At 35.3% G+C, this 21,880-nt stretch overlaps 1 protein-coding gene across 9 annotated transcripts in view; it reads right to left on the bottom strand.

The window, feature by feature from the left end:
* Nucleotides 1–21,880, bottom strand: part of retn (retained) — a 169,359-nt gene that overhangs the window by 18,522 nt on the left and 128,957 nt on the right. For all 9 annotated transcript variants that reach the window (XM_066296161.1, XM_066296164.1, XM_066296163.1 and 6 more), the window contains one exon: nucleotides 4,832–5,015. In XM_066296161.1, coding sequence (XP_066152258.1) covers nucleotides 4,832–5,015 — 184 coding nt within the window. The remainder of the gene's footprint in view (nucleotides 1–4,831; nucleotides 5,016–21,880) is intronic.

Raw genomic sequence — 21,880 nt, 5'->3', positions numbered from 1 at the left:
GTCCTATAATTGCAAAGGTAGAAGTATGAACACCTCGAATTTTTAACGCCCATGGATATACAGAGCGTTTCTTAATGGACGGTAAAAAAACAAATGGGTGAATCATCAGCTGATTGTAAGCTGATTTTCTATAAAGGTATGTCCTAAATTGTTTCCGTTTTGATTTAGAGAATATTGGAGTTTAATTTCTTTTCGATTTTTATTAGTTTCTTTGTTATTTGTAAAGGTAATTAACTCAACATTAGTAATACCAATCATTTTAGCATTACGAACAAACTGAAATAACAATCATTTGAAATGCTCCACAGGACGTTACTTTCTTTGTGGTCGCGCTCAATATTTTACAGGAAAATTTATGATATTTTTAGATTTTATTCGTTAACTTCATTCAATCCCTTATGTCTTTCATTAACTTTTTGACTCCTTCGGTTTTTTTTAAATCAGGAATAATAGTTTAAGACATATTTGAAAAAATGTCTAATTACGTTCGTCTGGAATGACTTAAATATATGATAGAACGGTAAAGTAGTAAATTTTGGAAAATTTGTAAACGTTTGTAAAACTATTAGAAATACACCTGGAATTTTTCATAGAACCCGGTAATCCATGAGAAAAAAAGATACAATCTTGCATTTTGGTACGAGGACATTTGCAGCAATTACTTTGATTATAATCGAAATTAATAATTTAAATATTTGCAAATAACTCTTAAAATATTGTTGTTAATTAAAAAAATGAAGAGGTGAAAAGGTTAATAATAGACATCAGGGATTAAATGAAATCAATGAATAAAATTAAAAAATGTCTTAAAAAAGTGCTGATATAAAATATTGAAGGCAACCAGGAAAACAGTAACGCCCTGTAGAGTTTTTTAATTATTACAGTTCCAGTTTGTTCGCCATGTTAAAATGTTTGTTACTACCAATATTGAGTTAATTATCTGTAAAACAACTGAAAAATTAATAAAAATCGAAAAAAAATGAAACTTCAACGATCTGTAAATCAAAATGGAAGCAATTTAGGACATGGCTTTATACAGGGTGTTTCCTAACTACGTGTAAAAAATTTAAAGGCGTAATCCTCGACTGATTTTGAGTCAAAAATGTCTAATAAACATATGTCCGCAAATGCCTTGTTTCCAAGATACAGGGTGTTAACTGAAAGACGTTGAAAAAGGTTTTAAAGGTTTCTAAAGGTTTGGTGGTATTTACTAACTTGTTTATTGTTTGTTTTTTTGCTACTTCTACTACTATAAACAAGATAGTCAGTGTTATTTTGGTGTTTTACTCTCTAAAGTGAAAGAATTTAGTTCTGTGTCCCAAAAATCAGATTATACCTCAGTTTTGAAAATTTTTCAAATGCCTAATTACACTAATCAAGAAATGGCCAATATGGTTTTTGTTTACGGCCTTGCTGATAATAATTGTCTTTTCTAAAATTCAAACACCCAAATTGAGTCATTTTGGAAATAAAATCACTTTTTCTTGTCACATTTCAACACCCTGTATCTTGGAAACAAGACATTTGCGGACATATGTTTATTAGACATTTTTGACTCAAAATCAGTCGAGTATTACGCCTTTAAATTTTTTACACGTAGTTAGGAAACACCCTGTATAAAGGCAGGTCCATAAAATGTGATCTTATACTATACGTATACGATCTTTTACGTATACTAGAAAATACCACTAGTACGTATAAACCTTTCCGCCCCAACTTTCATGTAAGACAGAAAACTCTAAAATAATGGAGGAAAGTCCGCAGTAGTACTGATTTGTCAATCCAAGAGTCTAAACAGTAGTCCAGAAGTGACATGTTTCCAGAATATACTTGAAATTGATAGTATATCTCAAATATGTTAGTGTGTCTGTGTCTCAACCATGTTTCTTTGAACTAGAAACATCTTAAAAACAGTTGACACATATTTTAATTACAAGAAATATTAGGGAAACACTAAAACATTATCAAAATGTTGTTTTTGTGGGTGAGACTTAATAAAACTGTGATGAAATTTTTAATATATAGCAGTTCTCTGGGGTATAATTTCAATATTTCTTCAGATTTCTTTTCTCACATGGTAATAATAATCAAGATAAGAAGGAACATTCAGCAGATTTACACTTAGAAGTACTTATTCTGTCAATTGATTGAAAACACTATAGAAGGCAAAAGTCTTTTCTGGTCTTAGAATGTGACAGAATAAATAGGACCCACCTATGGGTATTATGAAAGTGTTAAAGATCAAATTATAAATATAAAAGAAGTAAGCAAGAAACGACAGAAATAAGAACTATATATTTTTTCAGAACCTTAGGTTGTCTATCTAAAGGTTATACAGTGCACATATAAAAGATGCTACGAATTAATTTTCTCGTTTTGGTATTAAAATAATGAAAAATGCCTGGACACGTCGATATTAGTTTAATATTCCTCATATTTTTGTTAGATAATATTATCTGCAACCTCGTCATTGTTCCAAATACGGTGTCGGTGTCGGTAATGGTTACTTCTATTTTTGATAATTTTACGTAAAAGGGCGCACTTTTTACACTCAGAATATAAAAATTTCTTTCTTTACGGTACCTAACGATAAAAGATATATTGTACATCCACTAAACGGATCGGAGTAACCTTTTTGTTGATCTATTTATTTATTTTCTTAATAAAAAGTATTTTTATTCCTTTGATACACAACAATCGAATAATACTTAAATTTTCATATTTATTAGTTTTAGTTTGACTTCGTGAAAGTTTAATTTGAAGTAAAAGTTATGTTACAATGCGTTTACCCGTAACACAAAGAAATGAGATATGATGATGGATATGGTGATAAAGTGCGAGCACAACAGGAGGTGCATTTTATTTAACAGCAAATATCCGGATAGGCCGGATCCGGATTAAAAATATGTTTTTGAGAATTTATCAAAAAATTTGTTATGTAACACAGTAAAGAATTTTATGTTCTACACGTGAAAAAGTGCGCTCTTCCACATAAAATTATCAAACCCAGGAGTTACGATTAAAAAAATTTAACACCAACGTCATATCTGGAAAAATGATGATATCACTACTAATGTTATCCAACCAAAATATGTATGTACAATTTTGAACTAAAGTCGACGTGTTCAAGCATTTTTTATTATTTTAATTTCACACCCGGTAAATGAATTTATTCCATAATTTACTTACATACATACTGTACAGGGTGTTTGGAAAAGTTCATACAAAACTGAAAGAGGTGAAAGTAGAGCCAAAAATAGTGAAAAAAGTTCCTATAAATATTGGTCCGGCGGAGCATCGTTACTGAAATATGGCCCTCCACAAGGATACTACCATTTGGATATTTTTTAAAATAACTTTCTTTCTAATTAAGGTAATGGAACGAAAATTGCAAGTAATAATCGTATTATAAGAGTCTTTAACTGTCATAAGTTTGATCAAAGTCCATTATAAGTAAGGGCAGTCGTCTGACTACCCTTAGTAGAAATATTTTCGAATAATTTTAATTCATATGAAGTATTAAACAAATATGTAATATTATTATTTAATGAAATAGACTTCGTCGAAGAAAAAATATCTCTAATTTTTTTACGAATTTTGCATAATTTAGTCAGAAATAATAATTTTTTAAATAATTTATTATTGAGAACAGTAACATTTTTTAATATTTTTACATATTAGTCATTTTTGGTAGCGACAATTTCATCGTAGTGATTGGCCCTTTCTGTGATGGCAATAGTCGGCATACTGAAAGAGATCTATGGATGTACGCATAAAGTTAACAATTAACATACGAAGACAAGGGGATGAAGAAAATAAATTTTTACATTAAATTTTAGATTATGACTCATAAAATGCATAAAAAAACATATAAGTGACAATCATTACAATAAAATTGCCATTGTGAAAGATGCTTATTGTGTGAAAAGATTTTAAAAATGTTACTGTTCTGAGCCATATATTGTTTCAAAAATAGTTATTTCTGACGAAGCTACGCAGGATTTGAAAAATATATATATATATTTTTTTTTTAAGTCTAAGTCATTAAATATAAAATTATTTACCTGATAATTCAAAGGAATACAAAAATATAGAAAAACTTCTATCTGCAATGTTCTGTTTTTTGTGGTAGTTAGAAAACTACCTTTCTTTATCTGTAATTATGATATATTGATGAAATTTATGATATTAACGACTCTTATGGTATGATTATTAGCTATAATTTTCACTCCATTACCTTAATCAGAAAGCTATTTGAAAAAACTCCAAATGACAGGAGGCCGTATATCAGCAACGGTGTTCTGCGAGATCAATATTTACACGAACTTTTTTTACCATCTTTAGCTTTACTTTCAATTTCACAAGTTTTGTACAAACTTTCCCAAATACCCTGTATATAAACGTGCAAGATGGTATAGATGCTTTGCTGCATCACTTCTAGGATTGAGAGAGGAATGGTGGGAGAAGTTCAGACTTTCCTTTTGTAATTCTCCGAATCGATTAGCAGAAACTTTGTAAGGTAATTTCAATAAAAATTTTAATTTAAATTTCTGCGACAACCCAATAGGTCACATCCGCCGCCAAGCACCATCGGAATTACCTCCGTAACCGGCGACCTATTAGGTGATATTTACTATTGATCATTCGGAACAAAAGCAGAAAAATGAATTGCAATAAAATCACCGAAGCGCACGCTAGAAATCACCCGGTACATCTAGAGAATGAATACCATGTAAAGCGACGAAATCTCTAGTCAAAGTCGTCGACCCTTCCGATAACAATCAAGGTCCAATCAGCCTTTGTACCTACATCTGGAAACATAAATACTTACTGAGTCCTTAAAGTGAAAGCAGCCGACGTTATCGAAGAGGGTAAATGGAGTCCTTTGATTATTTCCTGCCACAACTTCTTATTAATAACATCCACCAAACCTCCGCGAGCGATTACAAGATTATAGAGCTCGAAAAGGTCCAGAACGGATTTGGCCATGATTGGAAGTCGGTTAATCGGCGAGCCTGAAAAATAACAACACTTGTTAACTATCAGTTTACAAAGGACCAGTCAGGTATATAAATAATTAAATAATGTCGCCGGTTGTATCAGGTCTGGCCGAAGAGGAAACGGAGATCTAATTGTCAAACGGACATTGATTGCTCACGAGCCTTTGGCACAAGAATCTTAATTCATTTTTAATTACGGTAGTCATTAGTTTCAACTATCCCGACGTCTTTTCTATATAATAATCTCATTAATTACGTTTTATTTTCGTCTGAGATAATGAGATTATTTCCCGCATTTAGATGCACCTATGTCATTCCGCAGGAAACGCATCGGAAAATGATCGGTGATTTTCCTCATTATAGACATTAGAAGTAGGCAGCGGGGACCTTTGTAATTGAAATATTAGACGATAAAACTGGTTGGACTTTTGCCACTTTATTAACAACAAACAAAAAAACCCATCAGCGTATAAATTAATGTGTCTGTCAGGAAAAATATGGGAACGTGCTAAACAAATGTAGGTAACTTTAGGATTAAGAAAATAAATGTCTTCCTTGTATTAATTTTATGGCTGAACGCCGCATGCGTGTTTTCATTCTCAGTTATTGGAATAACAAATACTGGACTTAAATGGTTTGAGTTTAATTTTCTTTTACACTTACTTATATTGCGTAAAATGACAGACCGCGAATTGATTAAGAGAATCCGTTCCCAACAGTAAACGGAGGGTAATGTCCTGACTAATTCGTATCAATGAAGATTGACAAACTCGTATCGTCGATCTGCAAGCGATAAATAATAAATAAAATAATAAACAATCGTGAAGTCCTGCATGCGACAAGAGCATTCATCGTGGCGTCACGAAATCCTACATTTTTCACATGGCTCGAACTATTTTAAAATTTCACGCGGCCTGAAGGTTCCTATTACAACTAGTGGAGTAAATACATATTAATTAAGCATGAAAAATACCTGACTGGTATATTTGATATATTTCCAAAATTTCGAAAAACAACCGGGCAATTAACGGTATTATTTTTAATATTGAAATAATTAATTTCCTGCATGAATTATGATTTTAGTTCTATTTCGGGAGTGAAGTAATTACATTTAACGCTCGCTTGATGCTTGTAATAAATGTTTTCGGTCCTAGACATGGGGTCTGGTGGAGACACGTGGAGATTTTTTACCTCGTAACTGGCAAATGTAAAATGGCTACTGTTTTGATGTGTATTGAAAAGGAAACGTGGTTTTACATTCGTCTCAGTCGAATCTATAAATATTTACTTAAATAAAACAATAAGTATCTTCTTGATATATTTTCAGTTGTCCTCCATCACCATTGTTCAATACATCCATCTGTCCTTAAATAATGCCTGCACTATTCGCTATTAACCGTCTCGAACTCGAATAACTATTCATTTCTACTTCTAATGTATCTAAATAACGGTTTAGGGCTGGTATTATCGTACAGAAATTTAATTGACTTATTTCAAGCCTTTTGCCGAAAAGCCCTTTTCTGCTAAACATCATAGACAAGTCGGTAGTGCCCATGATGTGTTTGCCGCCAAAAACGTGCTTCCAAATGCTGTTGTAAGATATTGGTATATTGAAGAACATTGAACCTATCCTATTGGTATTTTCGGTTTTCTGAAAACTTTTTGCTTTGCCAAATATTTTTTCAATTAGGTCAGTTTCGAATTCTTTAAATTTACCAAAGAACCCATGTCAATTCCTTCCAGTTCCTTCCAAATTGCCAATTATTTTGTCGAATTTCCTCCAATATATAATTTAGGTTAATTCGGGTTTGTACAAATTTACCATTTTCCTTCGGCTTATTTTAGATTTTTCAAATCACCTACTGTTTTTTTCCAGGTTCATTCGAATTTCTCAAAATATGGAGTTCGCGGGTTTACGTAACTCTAAAGGTCGTAAAAGAGAAAACAATTAAAAATCGAAATCAAAACTGTAAAATGACCACAATAAAGGTCACCGACAAAAAATTAAAAATATTTAAAAGAGACAATGCATGGAGAGGGATACTATACACGGTCTGTCCCAGATAATGATGAACAGCGTGAGGATCTCGAAAAGGGTGATAGATGCAAAATTGCCTCAGTTAGGAAAAAGTTGCGCAATATAAAACAAATCAATAATTTCTTTATACCGAGTAAATTCCGAACGGTTACAAAGATACCTGCAGAGAAACGAATATGGCGGTTTTGGTTTTCTCTAAATAAGTCTTATAAAATTATAGTTATCGGAATGAAATTTTTACATTATCAACAAACTTTTTGAGAACTTTTTGGCAACGTTGCCAAGTTTCTTGGTAAGTCCTCGCTTTCGGAGATGAATTTAAAATTTTTTTACTTCCGTATAGGTGCACTTTCGAATATTTACATTTTAAAATCGTCATAAAATGCCCTTTTTGGCAAGTACCACATTTGGCATTTTTCTCAAAAGCCCTATAAAGTACAGCCATTAAAACGTTTTTTAATGAGTTCGCTATGATTTTAACATATAGCAATGGTACACAATAAATAAACCAATACTATGGAAATGAGAGGGTAGTTTCCGGGAAGATGTATTAGAACTCGTAATGGCATTTTCTGGTCCGCCCGATCTCCGGATATAACTCCATTGGATTTTTTACGTCTGGGCTTATATAAATACAAAGTGTACGCTCGAAGTTTTGAAAATAGAAAACAATTACAAATATGTGTAAGAGAGGCATTCAACACGCCTATCCCAGAAACGCTAAACAGCATTTTTGAAAATAACATATTTATGTTTCGAAAATAATGGTGATTTACTTCAACATACGTCATAATTTGAAATTTCTATTCGATCCAAATTCAGCTATTTCTCGAACATTATTCTTATTACAAACATGATTTGACTAAATTAGTTTCTTGTTTTATGCCGATTTTAGAAATACGCATAAGTATAATTATGCATGTGTCCAACATGAGGGAGGTTTACATCTTTAATATGTTTTTAGCGGTTTCATAACACTAATTTGTTGAGTATGTATCGTTGTCATAAGTCAAAATCATAGCCGAGTGATCGGAAAATGTTTGGCTATACCTCATATAGTTTCTGAGAAAATATCGAATATAATTCATGGTAGAAAAGGGAATTTAATGACGATTTATAATGTGTGAACACTGGATACTGAGTCTATATGAATATTAAAAGTTTACCAATTTATCCTCGAAAAGAAGGACTTACCAAGGAACTTGGCAACATTGCTAAGAATTTCTCAAAAAGTTTGTTGATGATGTAAAACTTTCATTCCGATAACTACAACTACATAAGAGTTATTTGCAAAATGCCGAAACGTCCAAATTCGTTTTTTCCGGACATCCTCGCAACCATTCGAAATTATTATAAAAAGAAATTAATAGTCCTACCTAAAACGCTTATTGTATTTATTACCCTTTCCGAGATCCCCACGCTGTTCATCTTTACCTGGAACAGACTGTATACAATATCGTGGTTTTACAAATATCTACCCATCAACATTTATATAGAGACTTTCGCATCCTTTTTGTTTCAAAAATAACCAGGTTTCAATGCAATGAAAAAACTCTGTTGGATGTAATTTATCAAGTATTTTGAGTGCCAGCAAATTTGAGATCTTTTGGCTCGCATTACTCCCCAAATTGATAAAAGTTGGGTGCGTTATTTTTCTCAACAGGGGATTCACCAGGATAATAAAAAATGCACAGTTCAATTATATTTTACAATATCCGCACCAGCTGATTGGGATTGTTTTGAACCGCTCCTTGAGAGTTTCTCGGTGGCAGTTACCACCTTATACCTGTAACCACAGCTGAAAAGTAACTAAAATCGGGTGAACAACAATAACGTGATGAAATGGAATTTGACAAAAAAACATGATGAATCGTGAATAGCGAGTTTAACTACATGTTTAAAAGTGAATAATACAGTTTTCGTCCGAAATCACCACGTGTCCCGAACAGTCGCCATGTCTTGGATCGAAACCATTTGTTAAAAGAACGAGCATCAAATGTAATTACTTTGCTCCCGAAATAGAAACCTAAATCATAATCTACAGACTCTAAAATTAAATAAATCATCGTGGAATTCTCAAGATCCAGCCAGGAAAACAAAACAAAAATGTCAAATGATGATTCAGGTTATTAAAAGATTTTTAAAACGGTCATTAGCGCTGCTGTTTTGGCGTAAATAGAACATCACAGAATTACGGGAGGCAATCGAAAATAATCCAGTGATGTTGGGAGAGGTGGGTACTCGATCCAATGAGTCAATAATCGTTGATCCAGAATGTGATGATCCACTGTGAGTAACGGTGACGGATGACGAAGCGTAGGATGGTATATTGCCCCACCTGAAGTTCTATACATTTCCCTCGTATGTGGGGCTATTAAAATTAAAATGGTAAGCCACACACCGACAATATATCAACCACAAAGTGCATAAGAATCCAGACACAAAGCAAGCGGACCATTAAAGTCGTAAGTGCAACAATATGCGATGATTCCTTTGATCGAATCCACCGGATCAAAATGGGGAAGATGTTGCATGGAAAGAGAGTGATAAGACATAAAACCCAAAATGCCTTTTGACGAAATAAAAACCGACTATACGGGACGTCGTAAAAGTAAGACCATATTGAAACGATAACTTATCCCAGGACGACGTTTATGAATCAAAATCTGTCCTTTCAGGTCTGTTAAGTTGACCTTAATGTAGGTACACTGTTGCAAAATGAAGACAGATTTAAACTATTTACATAAAACTGTGTGCCACATAATATTTTTATTTGTCTCTCACATCTAATTCGATCACATGTCTGGTGGGTATAATCAGTCATCGTCTGTCAGCCGTCAGTCTGCTATTTTAATATCTAACTTCGTGTGGTTAATGCCGTCAGGTATACCGCGGACTATATTACCATGCCTGGTTAGATCTAATTTTATAATTACTTCTGGTCCAATGTGTTTTTCGGATTGTTCGAGGTTTGTGTGGGTGCTTCAGTCTATGTGTCAGTTTTCAATTACTATAAAAATATGGTGTAAATATAGTACAATGTAAGCTCAGTGAAAAAGCTGGCCTGAGGAGTAAGACAGAATTGCTCAATGTTTGTTATTAATAGGCTGCCCTAAGAGAGGCATTAGGATTTTCTAGGGACACGAAAGACGTACAGTTCCGGCCAATTCGTCAATTGAACTGATTTGAGTGTCACTTTGAACTGTCAATTTGACTGAAAAGTCTTAACAATGTGAGGTGTTCTTGTTACCACTGTAGGTTCTACAAATATGTAGCTACGCCACTTTGACGTCGGACTTCGGAGGTACTCCCGGAATTTGAGAGAGGTACAAACTGTATTCGTTTGGCGCGAATCAAGAGATTACTCACTAATTTCACGTAAAAATAACGACTGGTGTGTCTCGAATTTAAATATGGGCACTCGAATATTCAATTTACAAAAACGGAGGAAAAGGCAATCAATGTATGAAGTAATAGAACTTGAGAAAAAACTAAAAAAATAAGGCACAAGAAAAAATATAATAAAATACAAAAAACAGATACTCTTTAGACGTGCTATAAAAGAATCGAACTTATGCGGATAAGGAAGCATTGTTGAGAAGGGATGGGTCTTTTTGGAATTATCTTTAAATAACTTTTCAACTATCAGCAAAATTAAGCTACAAACTGAAACTAAAAATCTACGCGACTTAGGGATACAATGGAGAATATTCGTCAAAAAAAAACTTTATTTCATGAAATCAGTACCTCTCCCTCGAAAACTTCTAAGAACACTGAATTCTTTACAGAGCTGCGCCTGTTTTCTGGATTTCGTAATTCAGCTGATCGAACTCGAGCGAATCTTCAGCCTCCTCACGTAGGAAATCATCACCCTCCTCAACATCTGTAGTGGTGCCTTTTACAACCTTCTTAACAGTGCTCACATGGCCGCTCTACAGTGCATTAGAGAGGTCTGTAGAGAATTTAATTTACGAACCGCGCTCTTAATCAAAGCTTAAAGGTTTGCCCCTGAAACTAAATTCATGTCAAAAAAATGAAATGTCTGCCGTTTATTATTGACAGATCCTCTGCTTTCGTTGGTTCAACGATACAACTGCATTTCCTTTGGACCAGCTCGAAAATGTTACAATCTTTAACGATAACTGGTAATAATAAATAAAAAGACGGTAGAATAACGGTTGTTTTTAATTTTAAATCTCCCCAGCATCAAGATTTTCTTTGTAGCTATCTTCGGAAGTGTTCAATACATCCTCCACAGTGCTGATCATTTGTGTAGTGCTGTAGGGCACTGAAACGGACGATAAGGAAACTTAATAGAGGGAATATTGATGCTTACGTCTCCTTTCGACCGTAGTGGAGATAAAACTTGCCATAGTTTTATTAAGAATTTATATCAGAACCTGCACTAAGTTACCTATACCATCTGTGGGTGATATTTTTCTGGACGTGGGGGAATTCACTTTTCAGCATTTCCAGATATTGATGGCGATTCTTTAGTAAAAGATTTCTCAAACGCGCTATATAGAGTATATAGTACGAATCTACAGTAGCGCTTCCCACAGACAAGTTCTCAACTAGACATTGCAAGAGATTTAGTTACAAGAGGTTTAGAAGTTTAATAGGTGGAACTTAGAACTCACTGAAAAACAATTATTTGATATCTCATGTCCCCCTTCAATGACTGCCCGCTGACACTTAAACCCCCAGAGCTTTGATCAATGACGCTCAAATCAAGCTAAACTTCGATATTCTCTATCGCTTCATCAACTTCTTCATTGTAGTAATCTTCACAGAGATCTCCTTAAAAATTTCCTCTACTGGTAAATTTTTATCGGCTTCTGTAGGAATAAACTACGTTTCGTACCTCCTCCAGGCGGTTTAAAGAGTGCATTTCTTACTGATTGATTCTCTAGTAGACGGTCGACCACTCCACTTTGCTCACACAGCTATAATGTCTTTTTCAAATCTTCTGAATCCGATGCCTTTCTTCTCCAAGTAGGCCTTTTAGCAGGAACTGACAGTTTTCTACCGCTACTTCTTCAGTTTCATAACTCTTCATGAGCGAAAGCTCTGGCAGGGAGTTTTGTTATTGTTGGAATAGACTCAGTTTTAATATCAACACTTTCACTCTACTTGTTTCTTGATGAAGCGTCGGAAACTGCTACAGCTGGCTGAGAATCTGTACTACTTCTCCGGAGTCTCCCAGGAGTCTTGAAAGTGGTTGGTAGGGCTACGTGAAGATCTATATTTATAACTGTTTCTTTATATCTTTTTGCAGCATTGGCTAGTGGTTTTTCATTATCTTCGCTCGTAGGTCTAGAATTGCAACGTTTCTTCTTGAAAGGTTCCGTAAATTTTGAGATGCGGGTGTAGTTCTAGAAGTACCCGACCTAACACTCAAAGAAAAAAAAATGGAAAATATTTTATTTCCCAACTTAGTTTTCCTTTGAAATTAACACACTTTCCTCGGAGGTATTCTAAAGCTTGAATATCCTGGTTATACTAAGAAGCTTCGAATGTTTCAAAATAGGCATCAACCTCCTCTTCGCTATTGGCAAATCTTTTTATACCGAGCCATTTTTTTCAAAGTTTGGAATTAGAAAATAATCTAGGGAGACTAAATCTGGTGAATAGGGAGGGTGAGGAAAAATTCGAAACCGAGTTGATTAATTTTGGTCATTGAGATCACGGAAGTGTGAACTGGCGCGTTGTCTTAATGCAACGGAACTTTCTTTGTCGCTAAATACGGCCCCTTTTTCCTAATTTCTTTGCACAAACGCTGCAATAAATGTGTATAATATTCTCTGTTTATTTTTTCCCCTTTAGGGAGATGGTCAATAGAAATGATCCCTCATGTATCCCAGAAAACTAACGACATCACCTTTCCTGCAGATGGAACGGTTTTCGTAGCCTTTGAAGGCGATTGTCCCCTATGAGTCCATTATTTTCATTACTCTGTTATCTCAATTCTAAAATACTGGAGCCATATTTCATTCCATGGTTAGAAATCTATGGAAAAACTCGGCTTTATAGCTGCAAAACGTTGCCAAACACTCCTTCGAAACCTTCTCATGGCGCTGTTTTTGTTCAATTGTGAGTAGCCGCAGCACTCATCTTGCACAGAGATTTCTATACAATTGTTTGACCAAAATGTGACATACAGGGCGTTCTAAACGTCTATCAAGTCTACTAACTCGCATCATTTTAGCCGACGGTCGTCTAGAACAGTTTGAGGGATTTTCACCACAATGTCTAGAGTGGTCAGATCTGGAGTGTCATAAAAGCGACCACTACAGAGTTCTCCTTGCCCACTCGTATGACAGCATTTAACCTCTGCAGTCCAATATTTTACAGTTGTTAACGAAGGACCTCTTCGATGTTGGATGGTCTAAGTCCTTTCAAATGAAAATATTCAGTCACGCATCGACGCTCAATTTTCCTCATTTCCACAAATTTTCTGAAAGCGTTGACAAAAAACGGTTCCAAAAAAACACAAATCAACGAGCGCCCTCATATTTTGAGCATAAGCGTTTTGAGGTTTGGTTTTTGTAATATAGGCAAATTTTGAACAAAAAAGTCGCCATCTATGTGTCAGGTCGGGTACTTCTGGAACTATTTTCGTAGCTTTTGAAATTGGGCTAATGAATTTTAGAAATCGAGTCTTAAGGACTGTAAAAGTACGAATATTGCAAATTTGTAACACGATAGAATGGAGAGTGAATGTCAATGCATCCTCCTCGGGTCAAACTTTGGATTCTCTTGTCGAACTACATATGCCGACGAGAAATTGGGAAAATAATGGAAAGGAAGGACTGGTTCTTAGGTCTACAATACCTCGAAAATTCGCAAAATCCTTCTGCACTATGACGCTAAATTCTCTACTTGACTCAAGTCACCATCCTGAGACATAAAAACGGTATTGAAAATGTGCTTATTATAAATGAAAAAATATTTCTTGGCAAAAGAAATTGAGTGATTAGTCAGGTCAACATTATGGGCATGACAACGTCGTCCAAGTTTGTTCTACGAGCGAATTTCTTCCAGAATGCTGGGAGATTGCTCCAATTTGTCATGAAGCTGTGATGGAATTCGAGCGTCCGTGACAGAATACTGAGTAAAACTAAAGAGTGTCCTTATGACTAAAAATGGCACTAAATCAGTCTTATTCAACCGAAACTTGAATGCAAATAGGTTTATGGAAATATCCATTGTTCATGCCTAAAATACTATACGACGATTTCGTTCCAAGAACACCGACTTATGCGCGCTCAATGTGACGTCAGAAAAGCGTAGCGTATTCGCGTTTCTACGAAAGTGAATGGAAATATGATTAAAATGGCGGCCCTTTTGATGCACGATCGTAAAATCAAATAAATTAACGCAGCTGCATTTTAATTGCGGACGGGGTATTATTTTTCAATAAAACCTTTTCGACTCACATTTTATTTTGCATGTCTTATTGTGGCCCGCTCGTATTATACGCTCAATATAAGAACCCTTTCTTTGCCTTTGGCCCGTTCCGTAAGTTATTTGACGGCCTTACTGCCGTTTATGCCTATTAAGATGGCTTATTTTCGAAAAAATCTCCACACAATGTTGCTTAAAGTGTTGCTTATTTCAATGTTGTGCAGCTTTTAATATTGGAAGCATCAGCGGAACATAACACACTTCTCACGACTTACAATATGTGAGTACCTGAGTCACTCCCAAAAAATTCTTTGGAGGTTCGTATCGGATCTCGTGCTTGTGCTTGAACCAGTCGAATGTATAATAGTCTCTCAATAATTACTTGTAATGTGAATGAAAAATTCGTGGTAAATTAAATACCATAGATTTATCTGTTATTTGTTCCGACCAAATCTCGATGTAACACATAGAAAGCAAACACTATTTTACAATTAAGGCTCAACCATTGTAAATATCCGCTATAATAAAAAGATTTTAGCATTAATTTCATAGTGAATAAACAATGGAATTGTTTGAATTCTGGGTTCCCATTTTAATGGAATAACGGACATTGTGCGTGCATTAGGATAATGATTTCTTTGGGATGACTCAGAGTCAAAGGACCGGCCTATACTACGTGCTAACTACACGCAATTGCCCTGGTTATTTCTTTGTAGGAAAATAATAGAATCGTTTAGCCCCCGCACTTGAAAAACAGTGGCGGCTCGTCACCAAAGAGCGACTTATTTATAAAACTGGAGCAGCATGTCAGTAATTAATCAAATACATTGTTTATTCAGACGGACGTATCCTAGATCACTCAAAATTTGCCAACCTCCTGGAGCACTGACAATTCATAATGGGAACGGTGTAGTATTTTTATTTTTCTGCCGAAAAAGTGAACTGCAGATTACTTTTAAACTGTTAAGCAAATTATTGTCTTTCAGAAACTTGTATATCTGTTAAGTGGGTGATGGATTATTAATGATCGGCTAAACTCAAACAGTTTGGAAACGTTGCATCACTGAAATTTAACATAAAATACTTGAGAAATCTCCAAATGAAGGATATTTACTAAGCGAAAAATAGATTGCGCTCTTCTTCGTGAACCCCATTGTTCGAGAGGTTTCTCGTAAGTTGGCGAATCGCAAAACCTGCAGCCGCCAAAAAAGCAGAAGAGAACTCAAATTGAATCATACCCAAAGGCTCATTCAGAATTTACCAATAGATAATGTGTTTCAACTACTGACATTGTAGAACATGATATTGACGTCCGCGGAATTCAAATCTGGTCAGCCGGGTGGCCATTTCAATAGATATTATGGCGTTGCAAACATCGTTTAATCGAGAGCATCAAAAATTGTAGCAAAAAAATTATCCCTAAATGGGATCAGTTTGAAAAGGGCAAAGGCCAGTTCTAGCGGTGGTGAGAAGCAACTGTAAAGGAAATAAGTAGCAATTGAGCTACTTGAGGCTGTGCGAGTAATATGTCCGGTCTCTATCGATTCAGAACTCTGACAGATCCTCTGTATTTGGCTGCGATTAGACTGTAGATATTTCTGAACTGGAAAGGAAATATCACTTAGGCCATCCATCTGGCGATTGCAATGTTTTATACGACTCAATGTAGCAAACATCTGAACTCAACATGATTTAAAAGCGTTACGCCATCATCTATAAGTTTGAATTCCTCGACGAACAACACAGTTGATAACGAATTTGACGATTGGTAGAAGAAGAAAATGGTTTCAGTTTCTGAATCACTCATCTTCCTCGTTAGAAGCGCGGAATTATACGCAGAAAATCCTGTTCAGAGGCGAAATGTTTCCAGCCGAAACTACAGAATCAAATATCTTTCTGCCGGAAATTCTTTCACTTCCACTACTGACTTTAAGTGAAATGAAAATATGAATACCTCAATGAGTTTCACCTGAGCTAACGTCAATCTCTGACATCCAACGGGAACATACAATTTACCCACTTGCCAACGTACTTCCGACTCGTAACTTGCAGTCACACGGACCTGCCTTAAAATGAGTTATGAAAGAACTGGATCCTGGATGAAAAATGTCAACAATTCGGAGACTTATGGAAACAGGACGACCAGTGCCAACAAAAGAGAGAAGTCGGGAAGAATTAAACTGCATGTCTAATATCACGATTTGAGATGCAACATTATGCAACATTTTCACAAATTGAGATACGTGCACGCAGTGTTTAATTTTAATATGTAAATTCCGATTTATAAACTAGACGTTGAAATCGGATTTGGCATTGACTTTGGCACTGGGAGATAAATACCAATAAATTTACTTGGCCCATTTATATTCGTCGTCAAACGTGACGGTGTCGCTGAGACGCCGCTGACCTGCCGTCGAAGATAAACCAATTTTATCTTCGTGAAGTTGACTCTCGCAGTACAACCGTAACATGGCGGCATGCTATGTCTATGTGTAAACGTCAAATAGGGAAACATGTTTTGTAACTAAATTTGATTACTCATATGAATATTCTCAGGATGAGTCTGAAGAGAAAAAGAGAAAAAGGGAAAGGGAAAGGGAAAAAGAAAGGGAAAGAGAACGAGAAAGATAACGATAAAGATAAAGATAAAGATAAAGAGAAAGGGAAAGGGAAAGAGAAAGAGAAAGAGAAAAAGAGAAAGAGAAAGAGAAAGAGAAAGAAAAAGGAAAAGAAAAAGAAAAAGAAAAAGAAAAAGAAAAAGAGACATAAAGAGAGAGACGGTGAAAGGTGCAAACATTTTTTAGTGAACTAAAAGAGGTATCATCTTCGAGTCGGTGTTGCACGTCAGGGGAAAATGTTATATACAGGGTGTTTTGGTGTGTACAAAATTCCACCACAGATTTCTGAGACGAAAACATGACAATTGAACCCAATTTAACTTAGTCCGAAAATGGACGATTTTCAAAATAACGGACGTCGAAGTAAGAAATTAATAAAAGGGGAAACATTTTTATTTAGAAATCTGAGGCCGTTTGCATTTTCGCTGCGCATTGTAGAGGGCGTCGTCAGCGCTAGATGAACTTTCTTTAAAGGAACATTACTTTTTTATCACCCCGCATCTAATTTATTTAAGTCTAAATTTGTGTTTTCAGGTTCAGTAAAAAAGTTATCGTGGTACAGGTCTCTACGGGCATTCCTGTTTGAAAGATTTGAAATTTAAGTTCGCGTGTGTCTTGAAAAATAACTTCAAAGGGTATATTTATTCGTACAGTTGAAACAAAAAAAAACAAATTAAATTAATTTTAAATTTTTATTATTTTTTTAAATATTCATGTTTTTATTCGACTGTGCCAATTTTTTATTATTTATTTTGCTGTACTCTACGAACGTACTTAAAAGTTATTTTTCGTGACACGCGGCGGACTTTAAACTTAAAATATCTCAACATGGAAGGCCCGTAGGGACATGTATCAAGATACTATTTTTTTCATATAACATATATAGAAACCCAAATTTAGCCATAAAAAAATTTCACTGACTGCGCCCTACGAAAAGTGCATCGAAAATGTAAATGGATTCTGATGTTTGGCCCCCAAACTCCCCCCGATCCGTCATTGTGTTTAGATAGTACCATTATAAACAAGTAATTAATTGGTTTACTTCGTTTAATTTTCACTTTGTAGTCCTGTGTTTTTAAAAATTTCCACTTTTGGAAAAAGGTAAATTGGGTTAAATTGACATGTTTTCTTCTCAGAAATCTGCGGCATAATTCTTTATAGACCTTTTAGAGACACCCTATATAACACCGCGGTTCCCCACCACGAAATGGAGGAAACTTGTTAACATTCCACAACATTTGGAGCTTGGAGACGTATTACGGTAAGTTTCACTATAGGTACATGTGCAAACTCGACTCGATTTCCGGACTATTTTAAAATGGTTCGGAGTTTAGATCTTGATCTAGTGACAAATTTAGATGAGGTGCATAATTGGACGTTTATAGGTCTACCAGTCCCCCACATCAACAGAGCTGCCAGCACAGGAAAATGTTACGGAAGAAATATTTTCCCCGCAACGTAAGTCTGGGAAACACCAGAAAGGCGAGGTTTTTTAGTACAGGCTATTTAGCATGTGCAGTCAAAGAGACATTAGGGTACATATATTTATAACGAATTTTACACAAGTACTTGTTTATCGATTTGGGGTCACAGTTCTTGGGCTGTGGTGCTTTGTAAAATGAGAAACAAATTTCTTAAAAATCTTTCCCTTCCTTCCTACTTTTGTCTGTGAATTGGTTTATCTGTTTCGTTTCATCACGCTGATTCAGTTTACACAAGACATCCTCGTTATTATGGTAGAGAGAGAAACATAGTACGATTCCGACTCGTGCAACTCTGCTTCGTTTTTGGAGGGAGAAAAAAATGAGTGAAAAAATTAAATCTTCATGTTTTTTCATTTAGTTTAAGTCGTTGCAACTCTCTGATCATAAGTATGAGGGAAACCCGATGAAACAATGACACCACCTTCGTCCCATTTTACTACAATTAAGATCGCTACCAAAGCCCGGTCCTGTACCCAGTAGACCCTTCCGCGCCATAAAATTATTAGAAAATTATTATAATCATCAACATTAGCCAGTCGATGTTCTCGGACTTGTATCGTCCATGCATCCCACAAAGCGAAATGATTACACTATCATAAATTCGCAGTCCTGACACGAAGGTCTTAACTTGTATCTGACAAGATGGTAAAATAATGGTCGTAACTACCAGCAAATGGTAAAACTGTTTGATTTGTGCGCTATAATCTGCACTATACAAATTACTATGATGGGCTCGGACTTATTGGAATTCCTAGATCTCAGATCACGAACCAATCTGGGGCGTTGTTGTTGCATGTTCGGTGTTATTCGCAAATTTGCATGTGTCAGCTCTATTTTTCCTTTCAGTTTTAGATGTGTTTTGTTAACTCCTATTGCTCAAAGTCTATAACCTGAGTCTGTGTTCCTATAAATTACCATCTGTTTTAATAAATCAAATGTTTCTTACTTGCGTGCTGACATTATTAATACCTTGTCCTATTGCCAGATAATCAAAGTTATTTTTGTTATAAAATAACAAGAACTGAATTAATTTTATTTGATGGTGCAGAGAGTTTGGTACATGCATGGGGAGCGACAAGATATTAATCAGAGGCCTTTTTGACATTAAAAATAGAAAACATTGTCAATGTAGGAGAGAGACCCTAGATTAATGGCGATAATCAGTTATCAGTAGCAAAATGTAATTTTAATGGAAGAGGACGATACAAAATGTAATATCTACGCAGCATCATACAAATTGAATATTTTTAGTTCTTCAATGTGAAAAATAGAATGAAATACGTTGATTGCTTTTTAATTAATACGGCTTCGGCCAGAATGTGCCAAAAACGCGAGTGACGAAAAATTTAGTCTGTGTTAGCGGCTAGACGAAATAGAATTAGACCGGATGTGAAAGGCGAAAAGCTTCACTTCAGCCTGAAAAGTCGTAAAAATAATATATCAAACGTCGATCTACTGTACGGCTAGTACCTCTAACAAATATTTTAGAAAGGAGTTTTAGCTCTCCATGCGCTTCAATACTTATGAAAAATTATTTTTATCACCTCTAACACTTCCTAGAACAATAGATTTGCCATTTGTAATGTATTTTTACGAAGACCCCAAATCCTCTTGGGGCAACACTCTATTGAAATGCTACAGGTAGCGAGACCGATTTGTAGTTAGGTTAACGAAGAGTTCGCGAAGTTTAGGGAATATCGTTTTTAGCAATTCTAAAAAAAAAAAAACGGGAAATTGACGTATTTTAGATGGTTAACGGAGGCTGTTGTTAAGTCAGGAATAGTTGTGGTTATTGGGGCTATTTGTTGACGAAGAATTCCAATACACTTGTTCCTAGTTGAAGCACTATTTACTACAAGTCTTGAAAACGTGACCGTTTTATTTATATAAAAAATTGATTTTTCCACGTTGGAGAAGCTTATCACTATGCTTTAACCGGCAATCGACTATACATTTTCCAACATTGTCCAACTGGAACCATTTGAAGCAGGTTCATACCTTGATTTTTTATTACAGATTTTACGCAAAACCTTAATTAATAGGTGTACAAAACGAAACTGAGCATTTTTTGGTGAAGTTAAGCTTCATTAAAAACATAGTTATTGAAAATATTAGTAATCAAAATAATTTCCATAACTGTCTATGGTCTTTTGCCATTTACTGGGTAGATGATGGATGCCCTCGTGATAAAAGCTTAGTGGTTTCGACGAAAAATAGTTATCGAGCCATTTTCGAATATTTTCTACGTTAAAGAATCGTTGGTCAGCTAAATGAGACTGCACGGATCTGAACAAGTGGAAGTCGGAAGGAACCAAGTCTGGAGAATACGCCGCATGCTGGAGTATTTCCCAGCCTAACGAGAAGACGAGTTCCTGGGTCGGTTTAGCTGTATGCGGACGAGCATTATCACTTTTCGACTTCCTTAGCCCGTAAATAGTCTTTTTTCCTCCAGAGCATCGCTTAACTTGATCATTTGGGCCTGATAACGGTCAGCTGTAACAGTTTGACCGGGTTCCAGAAGCTCATAGTAAATGACTCCTTTACAATCCCACCAGACACACAGTAAGATTTTCTTGGCATGAGTGTTTGGTTTTGCAACTGATGTGGATGGCTGGCCTGGGTCAACCCACGTTTTTCTGCGCTTAGGATTGTCATACAAAATCCACTTTTCATCTCCCCTAATAATATTGTGCAGAATATTCTTTCTTTTATACCGAGAAAGCAAGTTCGTGCAGATGTCAACTCTTCGAATTTTATTGTCTTCGGTTAGCTCATGAGGAACCCATTCTCCTGCTTTTTGAATTTTTCCCATTCCATGCAATCGAACTGAAACTGCTTGTTGAGTTACTCTTAACTGCTCTGCAAGCTGTTTTTCAGTTTGGCATGGATTTTCCAACCTCCCCAAGCCGAATTAACCATTTCTGTTGTTTGAGCAGCATTTTTTTTCAGTTTAAAACAGAACAACATTGATATTCTCAAATATTGCTTGGAAATGTCCATGTCTCTATTCACGTTTTGTGCGCTGAACTACAGCCCCTAAGCAACTCAAACTTTTATCATATGAAAAGTCATAAATAAACAACACCTGCTTACAATTGCAGGCGAATTGAACGTGTCTAAGTATGTTTTTTTATTGCATATAACTTCATTGCTCAGTTTCTTTTTGTACACCTATTACATTCGGCAATAATTAGCTTTAATAACATTAACAATACAGCCACAAGACATATCGTTAGCGCCTATTTACAGTTACCCCTGATTTTCCTACACTTCAATCTGACGTACAAAAACATGGACTAATAATGAGCGTTTTATAATAAGGTACATAGTTTT

Source organism: Euwallacea fornicatus, chromosome 24 (genome assembly GCF_040115645.1).
Source record: "Euwallacea fornicatus isolate EFF26 chromosome 24, ASM4011564v1, whole genome shotgun sequence".
Classification (NCBI taxonomy): domain Eukaryota; kingdom Metazoa; phylum Arthropoda; class Insecta; order Coleoptera; family Curculionidae; genus Euwallacea; species Euwallacea fornicatus.
The sequence above is the reverse complement of the archived record's forward strand: the minus strand, read 5'-3'. Positions and strand labels throughout refer to the sequence as shown.